General features: G+C 45.4%; 1 protein-coding gene across 1 annotated transcript in view; it reads right to left on the minus strand.

Annotated features, from left to right (window-relative positions):
• Positions 1-2,086: 2,086 nt before the first annotated feature.
• LRRC47 (leucine rich repeat containing 47) overlaps positions 2,087-20,797 on the minus strand; it is a 38,495-nt gene continuing 19,784 nt past the window's right edge. Inside the window, exons 5-7 of the mRNA XM_088455763.1 lie at positions 18,055-18,157; positions 5,788-5,877; positions 2,087-2,779 (exon numbers count right to left, since the gene is read on the minus strand). Coding sequence (XP_088311889.1) covers positions 2,537-2,779; positions 5,788-5,877; positions 18,055-18,157 — 436 coding nt within the window. The 3' untranslated portion in view covers positions 2,087-2,536. The remainder of the gene's footprint in view (positions 2,780-5,787; positions 5,878-18,054; positions 18,158-20,797) is intronic.

Consider the following 20,797-nt stretch of genomic DNA (forward strand, 5'->3'; position numbering starts at 1 on the left):
CACTGACGAATGCATGCATCTGTGTCAATCAGACCTGCTCATGCTGAAAATGTAACATAAAGCAGGTCTATTCATTTGGGGATTTGAGGTTCGTTTTGGAGTGGGAATTGGTCTTAGATTTGTACATGAACATGCAAAAATCGATCAAATCCCTTCTTAACATGAAACCAGATCGAATTCGATTTGAAAATTGAATGCAAAATAGAATCTTAGTAAATTTGAGATTTGCTAAAGGATTTCAGGAGATTTAAGAGATTCATAAAATGGAATCCCAAAATCAAACCTTTGTAAATTTACCCCCAGGTGAGAGCTATCCAACCCAGTACACTCCCATGCAGACAGCCACTTCCTATATCAGGTGTGACCTGCATAGCTCCATCAGAGATCCAGGTAATAATGAGCAGAGTACAAATAATCTATGACACTTTCATGCATAGTAACAGATTTCACAAGTCACTCAATGCTCTCTGTGATAGTATAGTGAAACCCGCCACATACATTGGTTAGACCAGTCTGCAGACTTGTATTCCAGTGCAGCTGTAACATCTCTAATACAGTTACCTTACACAGCAAGGGTACTCAACATGCAGCCCTCCAGCTGTTGTGGAACTACACATCCCAGCATGCTCTGACAGTTTTGCTATTTGTGCATGCTAAAACTGTCAGAGCATGCTGGGATGTGTAGTTCCACAGCAGCTGGAGGGCCGTTTGTTGAATACCAGTCATACAGAACGGAAGCTGAAGCAAAGTGGTGCTGGGTGTCTGCACACTATCATTAGCTGGATTACCAATAAGAGTAATTGTGAAAGAAACAAAAAAACAAAACAAAAAACACATTGGGCTTTATATAATGGAAGAGTGTGAAGGTTTAATATAAAACCAGATTATTACCAAAATTCACCATTACAGTCCACGTTTTAAGGGTTATCCATGTTTGAGAACAGGTGACTTAATTAGCACCTCAAGCCAATTTGATTTACCAATCTGGACTCGAGCATGGATATCCTTAAAACCTGAACCGTAATGGTAGAGTTTGGGAACCTCGAAGGTTTTAATAATATTTCCAAGCATTAACGATTACATTACATTTCAATAAGGTTAAAATACTTAGTTGCTACAGCGCTGCTGACCCAGCATTGTACCACATCTCACTGTCTGTGAGCACATTCCCACTGAGAACTGGCCATTCCTTACTGATGGCATTTTGTCAGAGTATGAATTCCCTGCACTCAGACTCGCTAGCAGACTGTCACTGCACAGGTAAGTCACTCTCCAGCGAGACGTTAGCAATGCTGAGTGTATGGCATAACGGCGGAGATGCCTTTCCTACTGTAAGAACGTTATGAATCATAACTTATACAAATTGTATTACAGTCCCTTTAATGTAATACAATCTGACAATGCGGCCCTAGCTCAAGCCAGCTTTATACTGCTACACTGCAAAGGTTTACATGTAAATAAATGATACAGTACACCTTTTAAAGGTCTATTTTGTGTTGCAGCTTTTTAAAACAGTAACAAAAATTTTACCAAGTCGGGTCTGAAGTAAAATATTAAACTTAATTTAGCATTTAGAAAATAAAGCGTAAACATCTTTCAGTGATCACATAATCTCATGAACAGAATGTATTCTAGACAAAACATTCTTTGCTGCCAAACCAAGTGGCATGTTGTAATGTGTACTTTCCAGCAGCCCTGCCTGTCCTCTGTACTACCCAGGAAGAAGCAGTATTGCACAATCTAATGCCAGTAATATACAGCAGAGTGCCCAGTCCCATTGTTTCCTCAAGGAGCAGTGGACCAGTATTACGCTTCACTTGTTACACTGCACTACACCAACTAGTAACTAGGGGGCGCTGCAGAGGTGACCTAGTCAGAGCTCAAGGGGCAGCGGCATATAGCCATTTACCCAGGGCGTCTGTTCTTCCTACATTTCCTCTTCTACAGCGGCAGACGCCAGCCTGATTTTTAATTAGAGTGTAACTGAACTCTTGCATTTTCCTTATGAAACCAAATGACGTTTAGGACAGTAAATGGCAGTAAGAAATGGATGCAGAAAAAGTGAAACATGATAAAATTAAGCATCTCTTGGGAAATAATAATAATTTATTGCACTGAATTACAATGTCTCATTCTGGTGACAATTGTGACCTAATTTACCACCAGATCTTCTAAATCTGATCCAATATGCTAAATATGTTTAACTTACAAACGTATTCTGAAAAGCTCCAGGACCCGTGATGTAAGCTTTATTTCTCCATCATCCCTTGTTTTCGGCTCTGCCAGGTCACATTAATTTTAAAGCAATTTTCATAACTTAACGATAAACGTTCAGCACTTCTTAAATTGCCAATTTATTTTGGCCAAATACTGCACAATGATTACAAATAAGTCAACTTCCATAGCACATATGTATACCAGCAAAAGGGTCAAGAAACCATCATAAAAAATAAATTAGACATGTTCCATAATGTATTTGTTAGTGTGACTTTACAGTTAAGCGCCATCAGTCCAGGTACAAGTGAAGGTTTTGGTGCTAGCGCACAATTACAAAGGATGAACTTAAGTTCAGGTCAGTTTTTGATGGGTATAAAACTTTGAGGTTTCCGTCGAGGTCGGCCACCCGGACTTGTTCCAACACGAGCTGAGAGCTGTCCTCTGTTTCTGCATTCTGATTGGCTGCTGGCTGCTGATGTCCGTAATCATCTTCCAGCTCTCGGTCTGAGGTGTCCTCTTCCTCTTTGTTCTCCAAGGTGAATTTATTAAGCTCAGCCATTTTCTGTGTAAAGTAAGGAGACAGCGGAGTCAAAAGCAACACTTGGCAGTCATGTTGTGTCCATATCACAATGGCTTAATATTCAAATATGCCATTTATGCATTATGTGTGGGATAGTTAAACCCTAATAATTATTTTAAACCCCGCACTATACCATCTCAAAGCATATGTACTAAAGCGCCCAAGTCCATGAGGTGCAAAGCTTGATTTATACTGTGCTTTACCATCCCAATGTGATGAGCAATTATGTGCTGTACCACACACATTCACCATCCAGATATTGTGCTACATTTCTGTCAGACAAGAAGACAATAAAAACGGATTTTATAGGCTGCTATGGGTTACATGGGGAAGGTAGGGGGGATTCAGGCCCTGAATCAGGGCCGTCCCTCTTACTTTTTGGAGCGGCCTCCCGGCCGCTCGCATAGCTGTAGGTGACCGCCCACAGCTATAGCGAGCGGCCAAAATGATGGTCAAGACCATCGCGACCATCGGGCTTGTACGTCTGCCGCAAGCCCTGGAGTGCTTTTGGCTCTATCAGAGCCAAAAGCACTCCCACTGATATCACTAGTGAGCTTGCGAGCGGGTCTGAATCAGGCCCTCAGTTCTGCACGTTGGACACAAATATCCCGAAGGTCAAGTAAAGACATTTCAAGAACAGTATTTTTTCCTTGCACTCAGTCAGACATTGCAAGATATTGTATTCCCCTCTCCTCAATGCCATGAGCACAAGATAATTAAATAAGTACCTATATATGAGTAAAGGTCAAAAAACCTACATAATGCTATTATGACACAAACATCTACCAGCATACTAGTCATAAAATAGTGGATTTTCAAGGTCCTATAGCTAAAGTCCAAAAAAAGCTAAATAAAACACCACCTGCTGAACACACACACACACACACGCACATATATATATATATATATCTCTATCTATCTATCTCCATAATAGTTACTCAAAATACATACAATTACTAGTAGAAAATAAAAAAGAAAGAAAACTAGATGCACTGCCGCATGCAACTGGTTACGCTCATTGATATAATATTACTTGGAAGAACTGGATTGCTCCGATATATATTCAGCAAATGTCTTTATATTCACCGGTCTACTGGTCACACCAATATTCTACAGATGTGTGCTCATACACTATTGCCGCAGTCGCGCCAAACGGGCCAAACACCCCAGTTCCCGTGCGTCTCAGCTTGCGCCGATAAACTTTCGTGCTTGAATGGGTGACTTCGTAGCAATGCAATATGACAAAACGGCTTCACGAGACTGCACGGATTCATCCGATAGGCTACCCTTGTACATCTGTGTGTGACAGTCTGAAGTGCTACGATGCCGCGACTGCGTCTCGTTTTACACCAAGTTCTGTTGTGTATAAAGATTCAGACTCCGTTGCACACAGATATACAAGTGTCACATATCAAGTTAATCAGTGCAGCCTTGTGAAGCAGTTTTGTCGCAGCAAGACAGAGGTGCACAGTTGAGCGGAAAATGTGCTACACCGCAGCTCCCTTGTGCCGCATGGCGTATTGAGGCTAGGTGTATAAGGACACATCTATGAGACTTTGGTCGCAGAAATATTTTTTGCTACTTCGATTATAAGTTCAGTGTACAGAACCTTCATGTACACTTTACTTTTCCCCCTCTATATGCCTTTCCTACATTTATAACATTTAAAGATATTTGATTCCAAACTCCACGTGCAAATTCATTAGTCATTTATTATAGATTTCTTTATTTAGCGCAGTTTCCATCAGATTTTTATCCAGTCAACTATTCTACCTGTACAATGGCATATCCCACCCATCACTTGCTACTCACTCATCCAAAGGCTTTTCCACTGAAGACCGCGTATGAGGGCATGTGTCAAGAGATGGAATTACACACTGTACAGCATTTGCCAACTTTTTCCATAGAAAGACAGTGCATCTAAAACGAGGATCTGTGTCCTAAAAGTAAGACTGAAATGGAAACAGTTCTAGGCAAGGGACATGGGCAGAAAGTGAAACCTTCCTTGATGTCATCATTGTGCAGATCACTTTCACTGTGTTCTAGATTGGACTGAGGACCAGGAGTGACATGAACCAGAAACACTACAGACTTTAGTGCGCTGTGCACGATAAGCCAGGAATATACAAGTCACGGACAATTATTTTAAATACAGGATTCATAACTGGGGGGTGGGGAGGGGTAGGCGAGATCGCTTTTGGGAAGCCAATTCCATGGGTCCATTTGGGAATATTGATGGTGTATTCCCTAGAAACTCTCTCCTGTGTTTAGAATGCTTTTGGTAATCCACCTCCACTAAGCTTCCCATCGGGATCTCCCGATTGGAATCTTCTGCTAGAACCGTTATACTGGAAGTTAATGAAATGCAATTTACATACAGTATAAAATAAATTAACCGGGAATTAAATTCGGTCATAAAAATACACAAAATTTTTAAAAGCTCAAAGAAAATATTCGCCACATAGGCCATAGCAGAGATCCTGGATAAATCCACCAGCAGTATAAGTGGTAAAGAAAATCCTGTGTCAACTATCCAAACAGTATTTGTCAGAGGTTGGTCGCCGCAACCCCCCCCCCCCCCCCCCTCATGTTCAAAAGAAACTCACCAAACACAGGGAGCATTAGAATAAAAACCTGGAACGTATCTGATGGGGCCGTGGTATGACTGGTCATTATTCTGTAGGCCGACAGGTTTTGCTGAATGTCGACAGTCAGACGGTCAAAATGGTCATTAGGTCAGCCACCAATATATAGACATGTATTTAGGTCAACATGGTAACATGGTCGACTTAACATAGATAGATATACAGTATATATTAAATATAAATATATAGATATATCTATGTTGTCGACCATTTTACCATGTAGACCTAAATACATGTCTACCTATTGGTGGTCGATCTGCTGACTATTGACATTTAGAAGTGAATGTTAGCCGGATACCATCTGGTGGAAAGTAAGACAGGTTATATACCGAAACCAGCACTTACGGCAATGAGAGCGTCCATCACATCTTTGCAGGTCTGCAGACTATTGGAACTAGTCACCTCAACCAGCAGCTCCCGGGTGGATTTACGGATCTAGGGACAGAGTTAACAGACTTTACAATTTGTTACCAACAATAACAATAAAACTAGATAAGGAATTACAACAGATATTAGACGAAGAACAAATTCCGTAATATACCCAATATAAAAAGTAGTATCTAACTCATACAGTATGCAGACCATATACAGGCCAACACCACCACTTGGTCAGGCACCAAACTATATGGATTATATACCATACTAGCTAACATTTACAGCCAAGTGGGAATAGGCTTACAGTCGGCGCCTTTAATAACATTAATACATAACACCTTCAAGTATTTAAAAGTCCTTAACATAGCATTGCAAATTACATGCGCTGGTCCCTCTCCCAACTCTCAGCGCTGGTCCCTCTCCCAACTCTTAGTGCAACATCTCATTTTAATCTCATTAAGTAAAAATCCAGAACAGAGGCGAAAGAACAGGTCAATGTCCAACCAATTTCATGCAGCACTAACATCAGAGGTAAACAGGTGTGATCACATAATATAGCATGCAGGAGGACACCCTTCTAGCAACACATGTCAAAATAATGAGAGTTATGGTAAAACTTACCTTTGTTAATGCTCTTTCTTCGAAGTCCATAAGATCAACAGGAAGACATTGGGGTATAGCTCGGTCCTGGAGGACCGGACACCAACAGCAAAGCTTTTCAATCCCAGGATGCTCCGGCCCTTCAGTTTAATAAGCAGAATAAGCAAGACTGTAGTTGGCACAGGAAGGCCAGTCTAAGTGTAAGCCTGTGAGATAGTCATGCGAATCCATTTGGCCAGAGTGTTTGTTAGCTGGCCATCCCTTCTTTGTGAATCCACATAGAACAAAGAGGGAGCCCGATTTACTGATGGAAGTAGTACGGGTCCACGTAGATCTTTAGAGCATGGACCACATCCAAAGATGCCTCACCAGCCGAGAGGTCTGGTGAATTAAAGGCTGGAATCACAATTTCTGTATTCAGGTGGAAGTGAGAAACTACCTTAGGAAGGAAGCCCTGGGCGAGTTTGAAGAACAGTCCTATCCTGATGAAAATCAAAAAGGGGGAGTGGCATGAAAGCGCCCCTAAATCTTATACCCTACAGGCAGATGCTATAGCCAGAAGAAAACAGTCTTTGTAGTGAGCCATTTGATATCCACAGATTCCAGAGGTTCAAATAGAGGTTCCTGAAGCGCTGTGAGCACCACTGACAAACCCCATGGAGCCATAGGAGGGACAAAGGGAGGTTGTATCCGTAGAACACCTTGCATGAAGGTTTGGACATCTGACAGAGGCAATCTTGTGTTGAAACCAGATAGACAAATCAGAAACTTGCACTTTGAGAGATGCTAGGCGGAGGTCTAGATCCAGTCCAGCCTGAAGAAAGGCAAAAATTCAATTAACTGTAAAGATCTGAGGGTCATAGTTTCGAGCAGCACACCATTGAAAATATGAATGCCAAATTCAGGTAAATCCTAGCTGAGGCCGGTTTACGTGCTCTAAGCATGAACAAAAAAATGGCAGCTGCTCAATCACTCTGGTAGTACTCTTTTCAGGTGCATGAAAGGGAGGGGTCATACCAAGTAGAAAAGGGAGGGGGTTTTAACCCCCTATTGTTCCTCAGCACACTGAATTATACCAGCAATAACGCCCAAACGCTCACCCCAAATGTAATATATGCCAATTAAAGCCTCATAATAAAGGCATAATAAAGTGTTGCCTCAGGAGGAGAGGGCATATCCGTGGGAGACCACTTCTCTTACCCAGGTACCTGGGCGAATTGAAGGCGGCGGCCTCCCACCCCAGGGAGAGGCCCGTCCCGTCAGGCTGCAGACTTGCCTGGTGGATATCTAGTAGTCCAGGCCTGTTTGGCCCTAAGCTTGGAGGTCTTGGCTAACGTTTGGTGCCATGGAAAAGACTGAATTTTTTCTTTTCCTTTAGGGCGAAAGGACCGAAAGGATGACGTATGAGGCGTTGTATTATATGCAGAGGGCAGAAACGCAGTCTTGTTAGCCGCCAAGGTAGTCACAATTTTATCTAGCTCTGGACCAAATAGGATGTCCCCTGAATAGGGAAGAGACTCCAGAGCCCGTTTTGAATCCGAATCTACTTTCCAGGAACAAAGCGAAACGATGCAATGGCCACTAACAAAGTGGCAGATATCCTGGAGGCCAGGAGAGCTATACACATAGCTGCCTCCCCTAAGTAGGAGGCTGCATCCCTAATGCGAGATACATAGGAGTTGTTCCTGTGAAGCATCAGAGGGAAGTGTTTCTTCTAGGGCTTCTGCCCAACTTTCAATGGCTTTCGCAAAGCAGGCTGTAGCCCTAGCAGGACGAGAAATAGCTCCTGTAAGAGAGTAAGATTTATGACAAGCTTCTATACGTCTATCTGTAGTCTCCTTCAGGAGGTAGCAGTGTGAATGGGTAACGTGGCATTTTCAACCAAACGAGTTACATGAGAATCCACCTCTGGGGGAACTTCCCATTTAGTGCATACCATTTAGTGCAATCAATAGCTGGAAGAGGGTAAAAGGAACTGAATCGTTTTGGGATTCATAACCTGTTTAGAGGGCGTCGACGTAAGATGATTGGCTGAGACCAAATCTTTTAAATATCTGGCAAAGCCATTTGGCGTCGCCTCAAACGACGACATTTTGCGTCGTCTGCACTATACCATTGTGTACGACGCTATACTTGGTTATTAGCGTCGCAAGTCTGTTTTGCTACTGCATATTGTTGAAAGTCCAAACAAAACCTATATGCACATTAGATAATACATATAAAATATACAAGATGCACAACGCACATTTGCGCCGTACATAAAAGCCTACAGATAAGCACAATATACATACACGCAACGAATACTAGTGAAAGTACACAATATTCTCACACTCACACATGCACGCACTTATAAAAAGGTTCCCTCACATTAAGCTTGATATTAGAGGTTTTATTAGCAAATGCTTATGTTGTGAAATGTAATGTATATGATATTTAAGGTACAGAAACTAGTAGACAAGTCATGTTTGGTACCATTCTAAATCCCTGTTTATGCGCAGATCTCCGGTTCTATCGGCAAGGAGATCGCATCATGCGTCTGCAAGTTATGAAGTATAGGGAATTAGTGATTAGAATGTATACCTCTGTATGTAGTGTCTTTGGCTAGTTTAAACCAGTTCTTCGGCGGGAAAACCACACAAAGAAACTGAGGAACTGGGACATACCCCTAGTGACACTGTATGAACTGACCTATGACCTGCATCGTACCAGAATGTCCAGGAGCAAGAACCAATGGAAATCTGTCAACTAGTTTCTTTGTTAGAGCTGTGACCTGTAAGGTATATAGGCTAGTGCTCTAGAAAACATAGGGAAGTCATTTCCCTTCTTAGATGACCACCGGCTTCAGGATTGATGACTGAGAACTGGAATCCAGAGCGCTAGCATACAGTATGTATTGGCTGTACCTTGTATTTACTTGCTTTTTGCGCTAATTGTTTAGATCACAGTGCGTTATACTTTTTGTGCTTTGGAACCACAATTGGATTGAAAAGCAATTATTTCTTAAACAACTGTCGCATAAGAGCGACAATTGGGTATAGCGAGTAAGAGGTATCAATAAGGGTTTGGTAGGTAAAGGCTTTTTCTTGTGTAGCAGTTGCTGCAAGGCTGTAGACGTAGTAGCCAAACTCTGTCCTGAGGTAGACAGCATGCCTACCCATGGGGGAAGCAAAGGATTTGCAGGGAGTACCTGCTGTGGCCATCCTACAGGGGGAGCCACTACGGGGACCGCTCTCTGTTCCAAACTTTTTGCCAGCATTTGTGAAAAGGCCGCCCAGGCTGGGTCCTGAGGTGCTATGGCTGAGGGACCAGGGGCTGTGTAGCAATTAGTGCAAAGCCCATCCTGAATAAAGTCCCCTAGGGCCAAACCAGCTGAGCAGGCTTTACAGGACAACAGAATAGGGGCAGGATCTGGAAGCTGTTTATTATTCTTTCCGCTGCCCACCATAGTAATGATACAATGCAGTTAACATGTTGCAGTATGTGAAATAACAAGAGATATGGTAAGAACTTACCTTTGTTATCTCTGTTTCTACGAAGTCCATAGGGTCCACAGGGTTGACCTTGGGGTATAGGTTGGGAACCAAATCCGGGCACCACGCAGTTAAAGCTTTTAGCTCCCAGGATGCACTGGGTCCACTCTCCCTATAACCCCACCCCCAAGCCAGAGGCACCTCAGTTTGTAAGTAGCCAAAGGCCGGAGGAGGAGAGAAAAAGAGAGAGAAAACTGGAACACTCAATAACCATACTCACAGAAATGGGAGACGGAAAACCGGTGACCAGCCACACAGCCCATATGAAGCCAGGTGCGTCAGGGCGGGCGCCCTGTGGACCCTATGGACTTCGTAGAAACAGAGATAACAAAGGTAAGTTCTTACCATATCTCTTGTTTTCTACTTCAGGGTCCATAGGGGGTCCACAGGGTTGACCTTGGGGATGTCCCAAAGCAGTTCAACCAAGGGTGGGGACGCTCCTGTGCTGAGAGGAGAATCCGTCGCCAAAAAGGAAGCATCCTGAGAGGCAAAGGAAACCAATGCCTAGAACCTTAAAAAGGTGTGGACAGAAGACCACGTGGCCACCTAGTAAGGCAAAACAGCCGAGGCGCCACAGCGAGCCGCACACGAGGGTCACATGGCCCGAGAAAAAACAAGCATCAACAACAGGAAGGCCTACCCATGGGTAGGCCCCTGAGGAAGACCTACGAGGCCATCCAGCCAACATTTGGTTATAGGCCGGCCATCCTTTCCTGTGAAAACCAGAAATCTCAGACCACCAATAAGGAGTCCGATTTCCGTAAGGAACCTGAACGGATCACATAAATCCAAAGAGGCCAGACCACAGTCAATGAGGCCACACCAGCCGAGAGGACTGGGGACAGAATGGCCGTACCATAAGTTCCAGAATAATATGGAACCTGAAAACCACTAAGAAGAAACACAGAGCGAGAGCAACTCCCACCCTGACATGATGCCCTCCAGAAGAGGGAGCCACATGAGAACGCTCCCAATTCAGACACTCTCCTGGTTGATATAAACACCCTGAGAGAAAGAGAGAGCCTAAGCAATAGACCATGTAATGGCTATCACAACCAGCGGTTCCATTGACTGTCCCCGGAGGTAACGAAGAACCACTACTTACTCCCAAGGAGTCCCTAGGGAGGACAAATGGAGGCATAATCAAGAAAACACTCCAAAGGATGAACTGGATACCAGAGTGGAGCAATTCCATATCTTAACCATACTGACAGTGTAGAGATCCGCACTGTCAGGAAGACCAGGCCAAGTGTGAAACCCAAGCCAGCCGGAAGGAATGCCAGAATATCTGGAAATCCTGGACACCGGAGGATTGTATCGACAGGTACAATACCATAAGATTTATGGCTGCCACAGTTTGTGGTAGGTCCCAGCAAAAGCTGATCCATGTGCTCTAATCATTCCAACGATGACAAAGCCAGGGAAGCCGTAAGACCACTGTAAGGACACAGTCAAAGACAAACGACCCAGGTCCAAGGCAAAACCAAGGACCCTGAGACAACAGGTCCGGGCAGTGAAGCATCAGGGATGGAGTATCGATGTAGAGACTCCGAAGATCCAAGTACCCCTGACATCTGGGGCAATCAGGAGCCACCAGCAGGAAAGCATCTCCGTCTCGATTGAAAACACTTCCAAAGACCTCGAGGAAGAAGGGAGACCGGAGAACACAGGTACACAAAGTGGAAGGACCACTTCACCGACAAAGAGTCGCTGAAGGTTGCTTCAGAATCCCCAGAGCTGGACTGTAACACCATAGTGTGATAAAGTCAGAAGGCCATGAGGGTCACCTCAGGGGGGCCCCCCCCTGCTCACCAGGAGATGAAACCTCTCTTGGGGAAGAGACTAGTCCCCGGGATGCACGTCGTGACGGCTGAGGACTCCCGCTTCCCAATGGAGAGCTCCTGAAATGAACGCTGCCGAGATGGTCGGGAGGAGACTATGTCCGAATATGTGACATACCTGTCATTGCCACCCAACGAACAGTGTTGCTAAAAAGGAAGCCACTGTCCTGACCCTGTCGGACTGAACCTTTTCAGGTTCACCGGGAAACAAGAGTTATGCCAGAGTAAGTTAATTGACAGGGTGGAATCGACAGACGTCCAACTGCACTGAAAAGGATTCGATCCAGACACTGTCCATCGCAAAGAAAACCCTGGACGAGATGGCCATAGCCACCCGGACAGGGACCGACTTGCCTCCGGAGAGAGCATCATCGTTTGAACAGTTATCCGACAGAAAAAACTCATTCCATCTGGAGATGAGCCAATTATGGAAAGGCCTGGAATGGAACTGAGCCCATTCCACCATGCATCCCAGAGTGTAAAGACATCTGTCGACTGCGCAGATAACCATGTACTCCTAATGGAAGAGTGGAGATTCCGTCTTACGCCAGAAGAATTCTCAGATTCTGAGAATCCAGCAGGGATCCTAGATGAAGAATACCCAGAGAGGGATGCAGGGAGGACTTTTTCCCCGTTGATTAAACGTCTGCACCCTGAAGAAGCCACAGTCATCCTGACCTGGCTGTAAAGTACCCCGGTGATCCCGCTAAGAGCAGGAGGCCGTCCAGGTACAGGAGCATTGGGATATACTGAACAGAAGAACTGTCAGAAAATCCAAAACGCTGGTAAACCCCTGTGGGGCTGAGGACAGTCCCAACAGGCAGAGCCCGAAAAATTGTAAGTGTTGCTGTGATACAGCAAACCTCAGCCCATGCTGAGGAAAGGTCTCTGTAAGTACCCGTAGGCACGCGTCCTGTATATCCAGTGATACCATAAAGTCCCCAGGTTCCAAACATCGTATGATGGAGCATAGGGATTTCCTCCTGAGCCCAGGTAGCTTTAGGAACTGGTTCAGGGAATTGAGACAGAGAATAGGCCAAAGAGGACCATTCAGCCACCGCACCAGAAAGAAAGCAGAACAACCAGTCCCTCACTGAGATAGTGGGGATGGCCTAATTAGCTCCGCTTACCGCAACAACTGCATAGCTTTCTGGATCTGTAAGGCCCTTGTAAAGAGGGCGTACCCTCCTACCCACGTAGCCGCGGCAACTTGACACTAATACCGGGCGAACTGAGAAAATCGGTATCTCCCAGTTGTAGGCCTGTCCCGTCAGACTGAAGAGATATCCGTAGGTTCAGAAGCAGGATCGGCTGGCAGTCCAGGCCTGCTCGGTACTGGATATGTCGGCCCTTGTAGATGCCGACAGTCTACGAAGAAACAGACCTTTAGGCTGACCCAGAGGACAAAAAAGACTTAACAGACTTAGTCTGAGGCCTTGTAGTGGGCATAGCTGAAAGCGGTAAACTTGTCGTTAGTAATACTGCCAATGTTACTACAATCTTGTCAAGGTCAGGACCAAACAATATCAACCCTAAAGATGGTATCTGCACCTCTGCATTCCCAGAGCGCAGCCATAGGGTATTACGGAGGATACAGTCGCAGCCGGAACTCTGAAAGTTAGGAGACTGGTATCCAATATAGGCATTTCCACCTATGACAACAGCATATATTACGTGAGCGACCAAATACATTTGAACCCCCGACGTGTTGGAGGGGAAAAAACGTTACAAATGCATCAACCCAATATGCAATAGTATTAACCAACCATGCTATAGCCATGGTAGGATGGGTAACAACTCCTGAAAGCAAGTATACTGATTTCAGGCAGAGTTACCACCTACGGATCCGAAGAATCCGACCACGCAGGAATGGGAGGCGTAGTAACGTCTGTAATCAGACGAGCAACACGCCCATCCCCCCCAGGAGGGGCTCGTGATGACCCTCAGGGAATTTGGGACAGGAGGCCAAACACTGTCGTAACACCTCCTATCTGGCAACAGCCAGAGTCCCGCTATGCGATCCACCCGCTAGTCAGCAACAGGTAACCCGAAGGCACGCAATACTGAGGGTGTATGATACAGGTGCAGGTCAACATTCACTCTAACCAGAATGGACCTGCTACCAGCCCTAAAGCAGGGATAATAATACCTGAAATAGGCTTCCCCCCGTGTAAGAGGGAAAGAGCCCCGAACAGTACCCAGTTCACGGCAGAGCCAACTGGGAAGTAACCACAGGGCGTCAACCACGCCAATTAGCGTTTCGTAGAAAACGACATCCACCCAGGGTGGCTGTTGTGGTAATCCCTGCAAGGGGAATGACAGACTATTGTGGCACCAGGGGGAATTCATATACTGCGAAAAACCCCTGCAGGGAGCGGTAGTCTGTGTCACAGGGGAAGAGTGCAAGAAGCTGCGAGATACCCTGAGATGAAAAGGGCAGTATGGTGAAGTAACCCCAAGTGAGGTACAACAATGGGCCCCGCCCGGCGATCCGCAATTGAGAGGATCCCGAGAAAACAAACCGCCCAAGGGGGTCATGAAAGAGGCCGGCACCAGATGACGCCATACAGAACCCTTTATGAGTCAAATCCTCCGCACTAACACCTGCAGCACATGACTTGCAGGATAGTAAAAATGGGTGCAGTATAACATATCTGACCAATCTTGGCGGAAATATTAAGCAGCACTATACTGGTCCTGACTGATGCCAAAAATTAGCTGCAGGGACCCATTTTCAGCGTATGCAACACACAGGTCCATCTAAAATATGGCAACGTGCAGCACGCAACAGTATGTGACAAACCACACAAATATTAACAAGTATATAAATGTGAGGTCTCAGAACCACCCTAAGTACAGCTGTATTAGGGCAGATAAAGAAAAGGGATAGATATACACTGACAGGTGAGAGAATAAAGTACAGTCAGCACTAGCATAAGTCACATACAATGCAGATATATACATATATACATAAACATGTCATATAATATACTGCACTATTACACTGCATTCAACTGCCCAGATTCAGTGTCTGGGAAGGCTACAGCGCTGTGTACACTGACCTGATGGTGAGGTACGCAGGGGGACTGGACTCACTGCCATCCTGAGAGATTTCTGCTGCACCACAGAGATAAAATGGCCGCTGGAGACCTCAGAGGAAGCGTGGCCCGCGGAGGAAGCAGCTCAGCGACGCCAGACTATGGATACTGAAAGGCGCGCTGAGCTGAGGGGAGGAGCCGCTGTAACATGGAAGGCTGCCTCCCCTGGCCGGCTATTAACCCCCGGGACGCCGGCTCCCTGCACCGATCGTTAAGTCCCTGGTGGTCTAGTGGACACACGGGGTATGGGGGGCCCGCCGCCACTGCCGGCGCCTCCGGTCTGTCCCCTGAGACCGGAGGCACAGGACTGCATTTGAAATGCGTGGATCACCGCAAGCGGTGATCCGCGACCTTACCTGCTCCCCGTGGATCCGGCAGCAGTCCTGGGCGCCCGCAGAGTCCGGCTAGTACAGACTCTGGGGTCCCGCTGAGATCCCCAGATCTGTACTGGCGTCTCATCACCAGCGGGGTGACGGAGCGGCAGCTTAGACGTCCTATGGACAGTCCGACGCTGCCGCTCTGAAGAGTCCAAAGTCCAAAAAAAAAAACTTTGTCCCTAAAAAAATAAAATAAGCTTAGGGGCTGCTAATCAGCTCCCCCTGCGCTAACGGTGACCCGACTCTGGCCGGGCACCAACTTAAACTGAGGTGCCTCTGGCTTGGGGGTGGGGTTATAGGGAGAGTGGACCCAGTGCATCCTGGGAGCTAAAAGCTTTAACTGCGTGGTGCCCGGATTTGGTTCCCAACCTATACCCCAAGGTCAACCCTGTGGACCCCCTATGGACCCTGAAGTAGAAATGGCACAATGTAGTGTGCAAAGCGCTATATATGACCCAATATCATATGAAACAGCGGTATATATGGCACAATGTAGTATGCAACAGCGTTAAAAATTACAGCATGTAGTATGCAGCAACGCTATATATGGCACAAGGTAATGTGCAACAGCGCAATATATGTATATAAAAGGTAGCACAATATAATGTGCAACTGCACTGCTGGTAGCCCCCCTGGAGTGATACCACTTTATAAGGCACAAGTTAGTTGCAAAAACGCTACATCTGATACCAGGGAGCGTGCAACCACGTTAGATCTGAGACCATGTAGTGTGCAACGCGGTGTCAAGTATGTGATAGCCCTCACAAATGTGAGGTACATTGACCCTCTATGCCTTAGTATGACAAGGTACAGTAGAAGAAAGGGATAGTTATAACTGACAGTATAGAACAGAAGAAGTTAGCGCTAGCACAAGTGACATACAAATCAGAAAGAAAAATCTAATTTTCTGCAGTGGGCACTAATATCAAATACACAGACCACAGTGGCTGGTAGGAAATAGCGCTGTATGACCTGGCCCTTGGGAGAGGTATACAGGGGACTGGACCCAGAGATTACCGGAGACCTGCTTGCCTAAAATGGCTGCCGTGTGTCTCTGAGGGGGCTAGGGGTGAAGGAGTAGCAGCCCAGGGAACACCAAGACCGCAGTGGACCGGCGCCCTGAGCTGGGGGAGGTGCTGCAGGGAGAGCGCCTTTTCCCCTAACTGCCGTTAACCACCTGGTCTTAATTATGCCTCTGTGCCAGTATGTTAATGCCCCGGTGATCTAGTGGAGTAGTGGGCTGCCTCCCCAATGTCCACATCAGCGCCTCTGGTCTGTCTCCGGAGACCGGAGGTAAGACTGCAGTATTATGCGGGTCCCTGCGAATGGGGCTCCGCCTTACCTGTCACCTGGATTCCGGGCTGCAGTCTGGGGGTCCGGAGAGCTTGCTAGCTAGTCCCCCTCACAGCCCAGCTGGGAGTACCTAGCACAGGCTTGGAGCCAAAGCGCCGCGGAGGGGTGATGGGGTGGCAGCACAGACGTCCGGAGGACAGTCTGGTGCTGCTCACCCTTCTGGTAGAAATAAAAATTAATAATGAAAATAAAAGCTTGGGCTGCATAAGGCAGCCCCGTTATAATGGTAGTCCAGCTCCGGACACCAACGAAACTGAAGTGCCCTCAGGCTGTGGGCGGGGTATAGGGGGAAGGACCGGAGCATCCTGGGATTGAAAAGCTTTGCTGTTGGTCCGGTCATCCAGGTCCCACCTACACCCCAATGTCTCCCTGTGGAGCCCTGTGGACCCTGAAGAAGAAATATGGTTAATTGAACACACATTCAACAGGAGGCATGAACTGGGTTTCCATTTTGACCCCCACAGACATCACGATTACCTCATTGTAAATACATTGCTTCTAGGTAAACAAGGTTGTATGTTATGTCATGGTCATCCGCAGCTGCCCGTCCATGGCAGTGGTTTAACATTTCTTCAGCCCCATTTTACTGGGTGGGCATTAAGCGACCCTCCGGCTGCTGTTGAACTACATATACTAGGATGCCCTGCCAAAGTTTTAACATGCCCTAATAACAAAACCCTGGCAGGGCATTGCTGGGATGTGTAGTCCCACAGCAGCTGGAGGACCACTTATTGCCCACCCATGATCTAGTTGATCTGCATGGGAGTAATCAGAGACACACACAGATGTAATGGACTCTCTGTGTGTAATGGACTCTCCCCCCACAGCCAGGACCCTCTCTTGGATTGGTGCAGTATCACCATTCTCTTTCAGAGGCCATTTACTCCATCTTACGGAGCCTGGGGCCAAATGACATTATGCTACCGATTAGGTTTCATACTAACAATATACCACTCTAATTTCAGGTTATATGCTATCCTCCCATTTCACCACTAAGGATCAGGCAATTTAATAATTTGAGAGCACAGACCACTCCCACCCCTGCTTGAAACCAACAGATCGTAGCAAGAGGGTGGATCTTCGGCAAGGGAGGCTTACGTCACAATAAAATAAACCTACATTTTAACTTGTGTTGATAAATTAGCATTAAAAAAGGTAAAAACAATTTCATGTATTTTTCCTGAAAAACAGCTCAATGCTGAAGTACCCAATATGACTTCAGTCCCTCAGGCAACTACAAGTCAGCAACTGAACTGTACATACAGTATGGAGCACTGCCTAGTCTGAGAGGTCTTCGTAATCTAATAAGACTTTTACCATGAGGTAAAGATGCTGCTATAGAGTAAAACCATGTAGCAAATTACGCGTGTGTGTATAAATATATATTACAAGTGTCTGAATTCTAAGTAGTGCTTAGATAAAACCCCATACAACTTACCTTGGTCTTCTCACTGTTTGTGATCGGCGGGAAGGAAATAACAGTATTCTCTGCATCCACTAAAAACGGGTAATTCTCTTTGCCATCCAATAAATGAAGGTATCTAGAACGGTTATAAGACTATATCAATATACACGCTCACAAAATGACACAAATTAAATAATTACTAGTAGGGGTGTAAAAAAAAAAAAAAAAAAAAAAAAAATACAGTATGCATTGCCATAGGATATTTTGTCTTCACAAGCTAAGTGATCTTTCTGAGAGTGTACTAATGTGCCATATACACGAAACACACAATGGGCAAACTGTGCTCTGCAAACAAAACACACAAACACGTACATTGCTATAACAAGCTGCTACAAACATAGCGGTAAAAGGAGATATGTACTATACCTTGGCAAGTAATAAAGCACCAACCAATCAGCTCCTGTCATCTTACAGGCTGTGTTTGCAAAATGGCAGTTAGAGAACCAACTAGTCTGCTCCTACCTGCCATTTTTCACACACAGCCTGTAAGAAGACAGGAGCTGATTGGTTGGTGCTTTATCTCTCGCCAATGCTTAGCAAATCTCACCCTTAAGGGCCGTATTCAATTGCCGGTGAAAAGTCCCGGACTTTTCGCTGTCAACGCTAGTTTTGCCTCCGGAAAAGTATCTCGCTCATCACCGCGATTCGCCCTATTCAATTGCAAAGGACGCTAGAACGCACCCCGGCGAAACTGAAATCGGGGAGAAGTCCTGTCAGATTTGGGGAAATCACCCTGACACCCCTCAAAAGATGCACTGATATGGGGGATCACTATGGATACCCCCGAAAAGCCCAGCTGAAGGTATCTGGGTGCTTATATGGTCTTAATTGGTGCTATTTTGCGTCTTTGCACAAGTGGTGAAGTACAGCATTTTGCAGTTTTTTTTTGCAAAAATAAGTAGTCCCAGCAAATTTGGGGGACATGAAAATGGGTGCTAGCATGGTTAAAAATTGCTAAAGTGAGTTTTTAAAAAACTCACCTCTTCAGCATGCACCTGCAATAAAAAAAACAAAAACACAGCATGGACATACTTTGGGGACCCCTTGGAGTAGATTTCGCTAGTTTTTAAGTTAGTCCCCCAAATTTGTTTTTTTTTCGCCCCCAAAACGAAAGTACTTTTTTGGGGTGTTCTAAAGTATTTTTTAAACTTTTGACGCAGTTTACCTTTGGGGGACTGTCCCAAGGCTGCAGGGGTGTTAACGCAACTTTGCACTTTTTTCCACCTCCATTCACAGGCGAATATTTTCTGCTGGTTACAAGGTGCAGACTTTTTGCACCGGCGAAAAGTCTGCGCCTCGTAACCAGCAGAATACGGGGAAAAGTTCTCGCCTGGCGAAATGACGTCACCGGCGAGAACTTTTCGCCGGCAATTGATTACAGCCCCTAGTCTGTGATGTAGAGCCCTTCGCAGAAATATGGCAGTGTGTTGCGACGCAGGACTGAGCAAATGAAAGTCGTTTTGACTTTCTTAAAATATTCCTCTCGACACCATATGAGAAATGTTGTCATGGGAGCTTTTACATCTTTAATATAGCCGGTTAAAGAGGACCTATTGCCACAGGGTGGAGATGGATGTGGGCTGAAGCAATATTCCTGATAACGCCAACTGTATCTATTTTGTGCCGGAAACACAATTTGAATGAGTGAATGTGGTGGGTTTGGTTACGTATGGAAAAAAAGGGTGGCTTTATGGGTAACCCCTGTTGGTGCTTGTTATGGAGACAGCCTCATTAAAATATAATTCCAACTGGAGGTTTCCTTTTATTATGAAATCTAAACATTATTGCTTCATCTGATTTCCTATGTAATATCCTATTGCTTACACCTATGATAAGTGTTATGTTAATGCTTTGTGTTACTGTCCTGTACCCTATAGCTGTGCACGAGATATGGTACTGTACACCCTCATCAGCCAGCTTCTTGTACATGTTCTCCACCTTGCAGGTCGCAGTCCTCAGACACAAAAGCAGCACTTGTCTGTGGGATTACAGCCTGCTCTTACAGTAACAATATATGTAGACGGGGATAAAGAGACTGTTATATGATCGGCTTTTTCTGGTACAAGCGGATTTGTCTGATATATGGGTGCGAGAACACACCCTGGCACACAATGGCTGTGTGCGATGGTAATATTGTCCCAGTGTCGGGTGAGCACTGATGAAAGGCAGCACTCAGCGATGTCACGTGTTAGGAACGTTGTCACTGGTAACAGCAATGAATAAGGTTAGATCAGAACAGCAGGTGATTATGTAACAGAGCACTGGAAACCCCTGCATTCCTTAGATCAGGCTGGCGATGCTATTGATATTAATGCTGATCTGTAGGTGGTATTGTGGCAGGATTTGCAATAGACTCCATGATGAAATAGTTTGCTCTACAATTCTGTGTCCTCCTGTCTAGAATACAGTCCAAAGAATCTGCTGGCTATGGCATTTTTTCTGCTTTATTCTATTAATGTCTAAGGGTGATAGGAACATATGGATATATGTAATTCCATATCGATAGTACATATGGCAAGAAATACATTGAATGATAAAGTGGAAAATTATAAAGTACCAACAAATCAGCTCCTGACCTTTTTCAAACAGCCTGTAACATGGCAGTTAGAAGCTGAATTATAAAGTACCAACCATGCAACCACACTCTACTTTATCAGGACCGGCATTCTCTGACAAAACAGCGCCCTGAAAGGAATAACTCCGGGAGCTCCCTCCC

This window comes from Taudactylus pleione, unplaced genomic scaffold (genome assembly GCF_031769625.1).
Source record: "Taudactylus pleione unplaced genomic scaffold, aTauple2 ptg000671l, whole genome shotgun sequence".
In the NCBI taxonomy this organism is placed as follows: domain Eukaryota; kingdom Metazoa; phylum Chordata; class Amphibia; order Anura; family Myobatrachidae; genus Taudactylus; species Taudactylus pleione.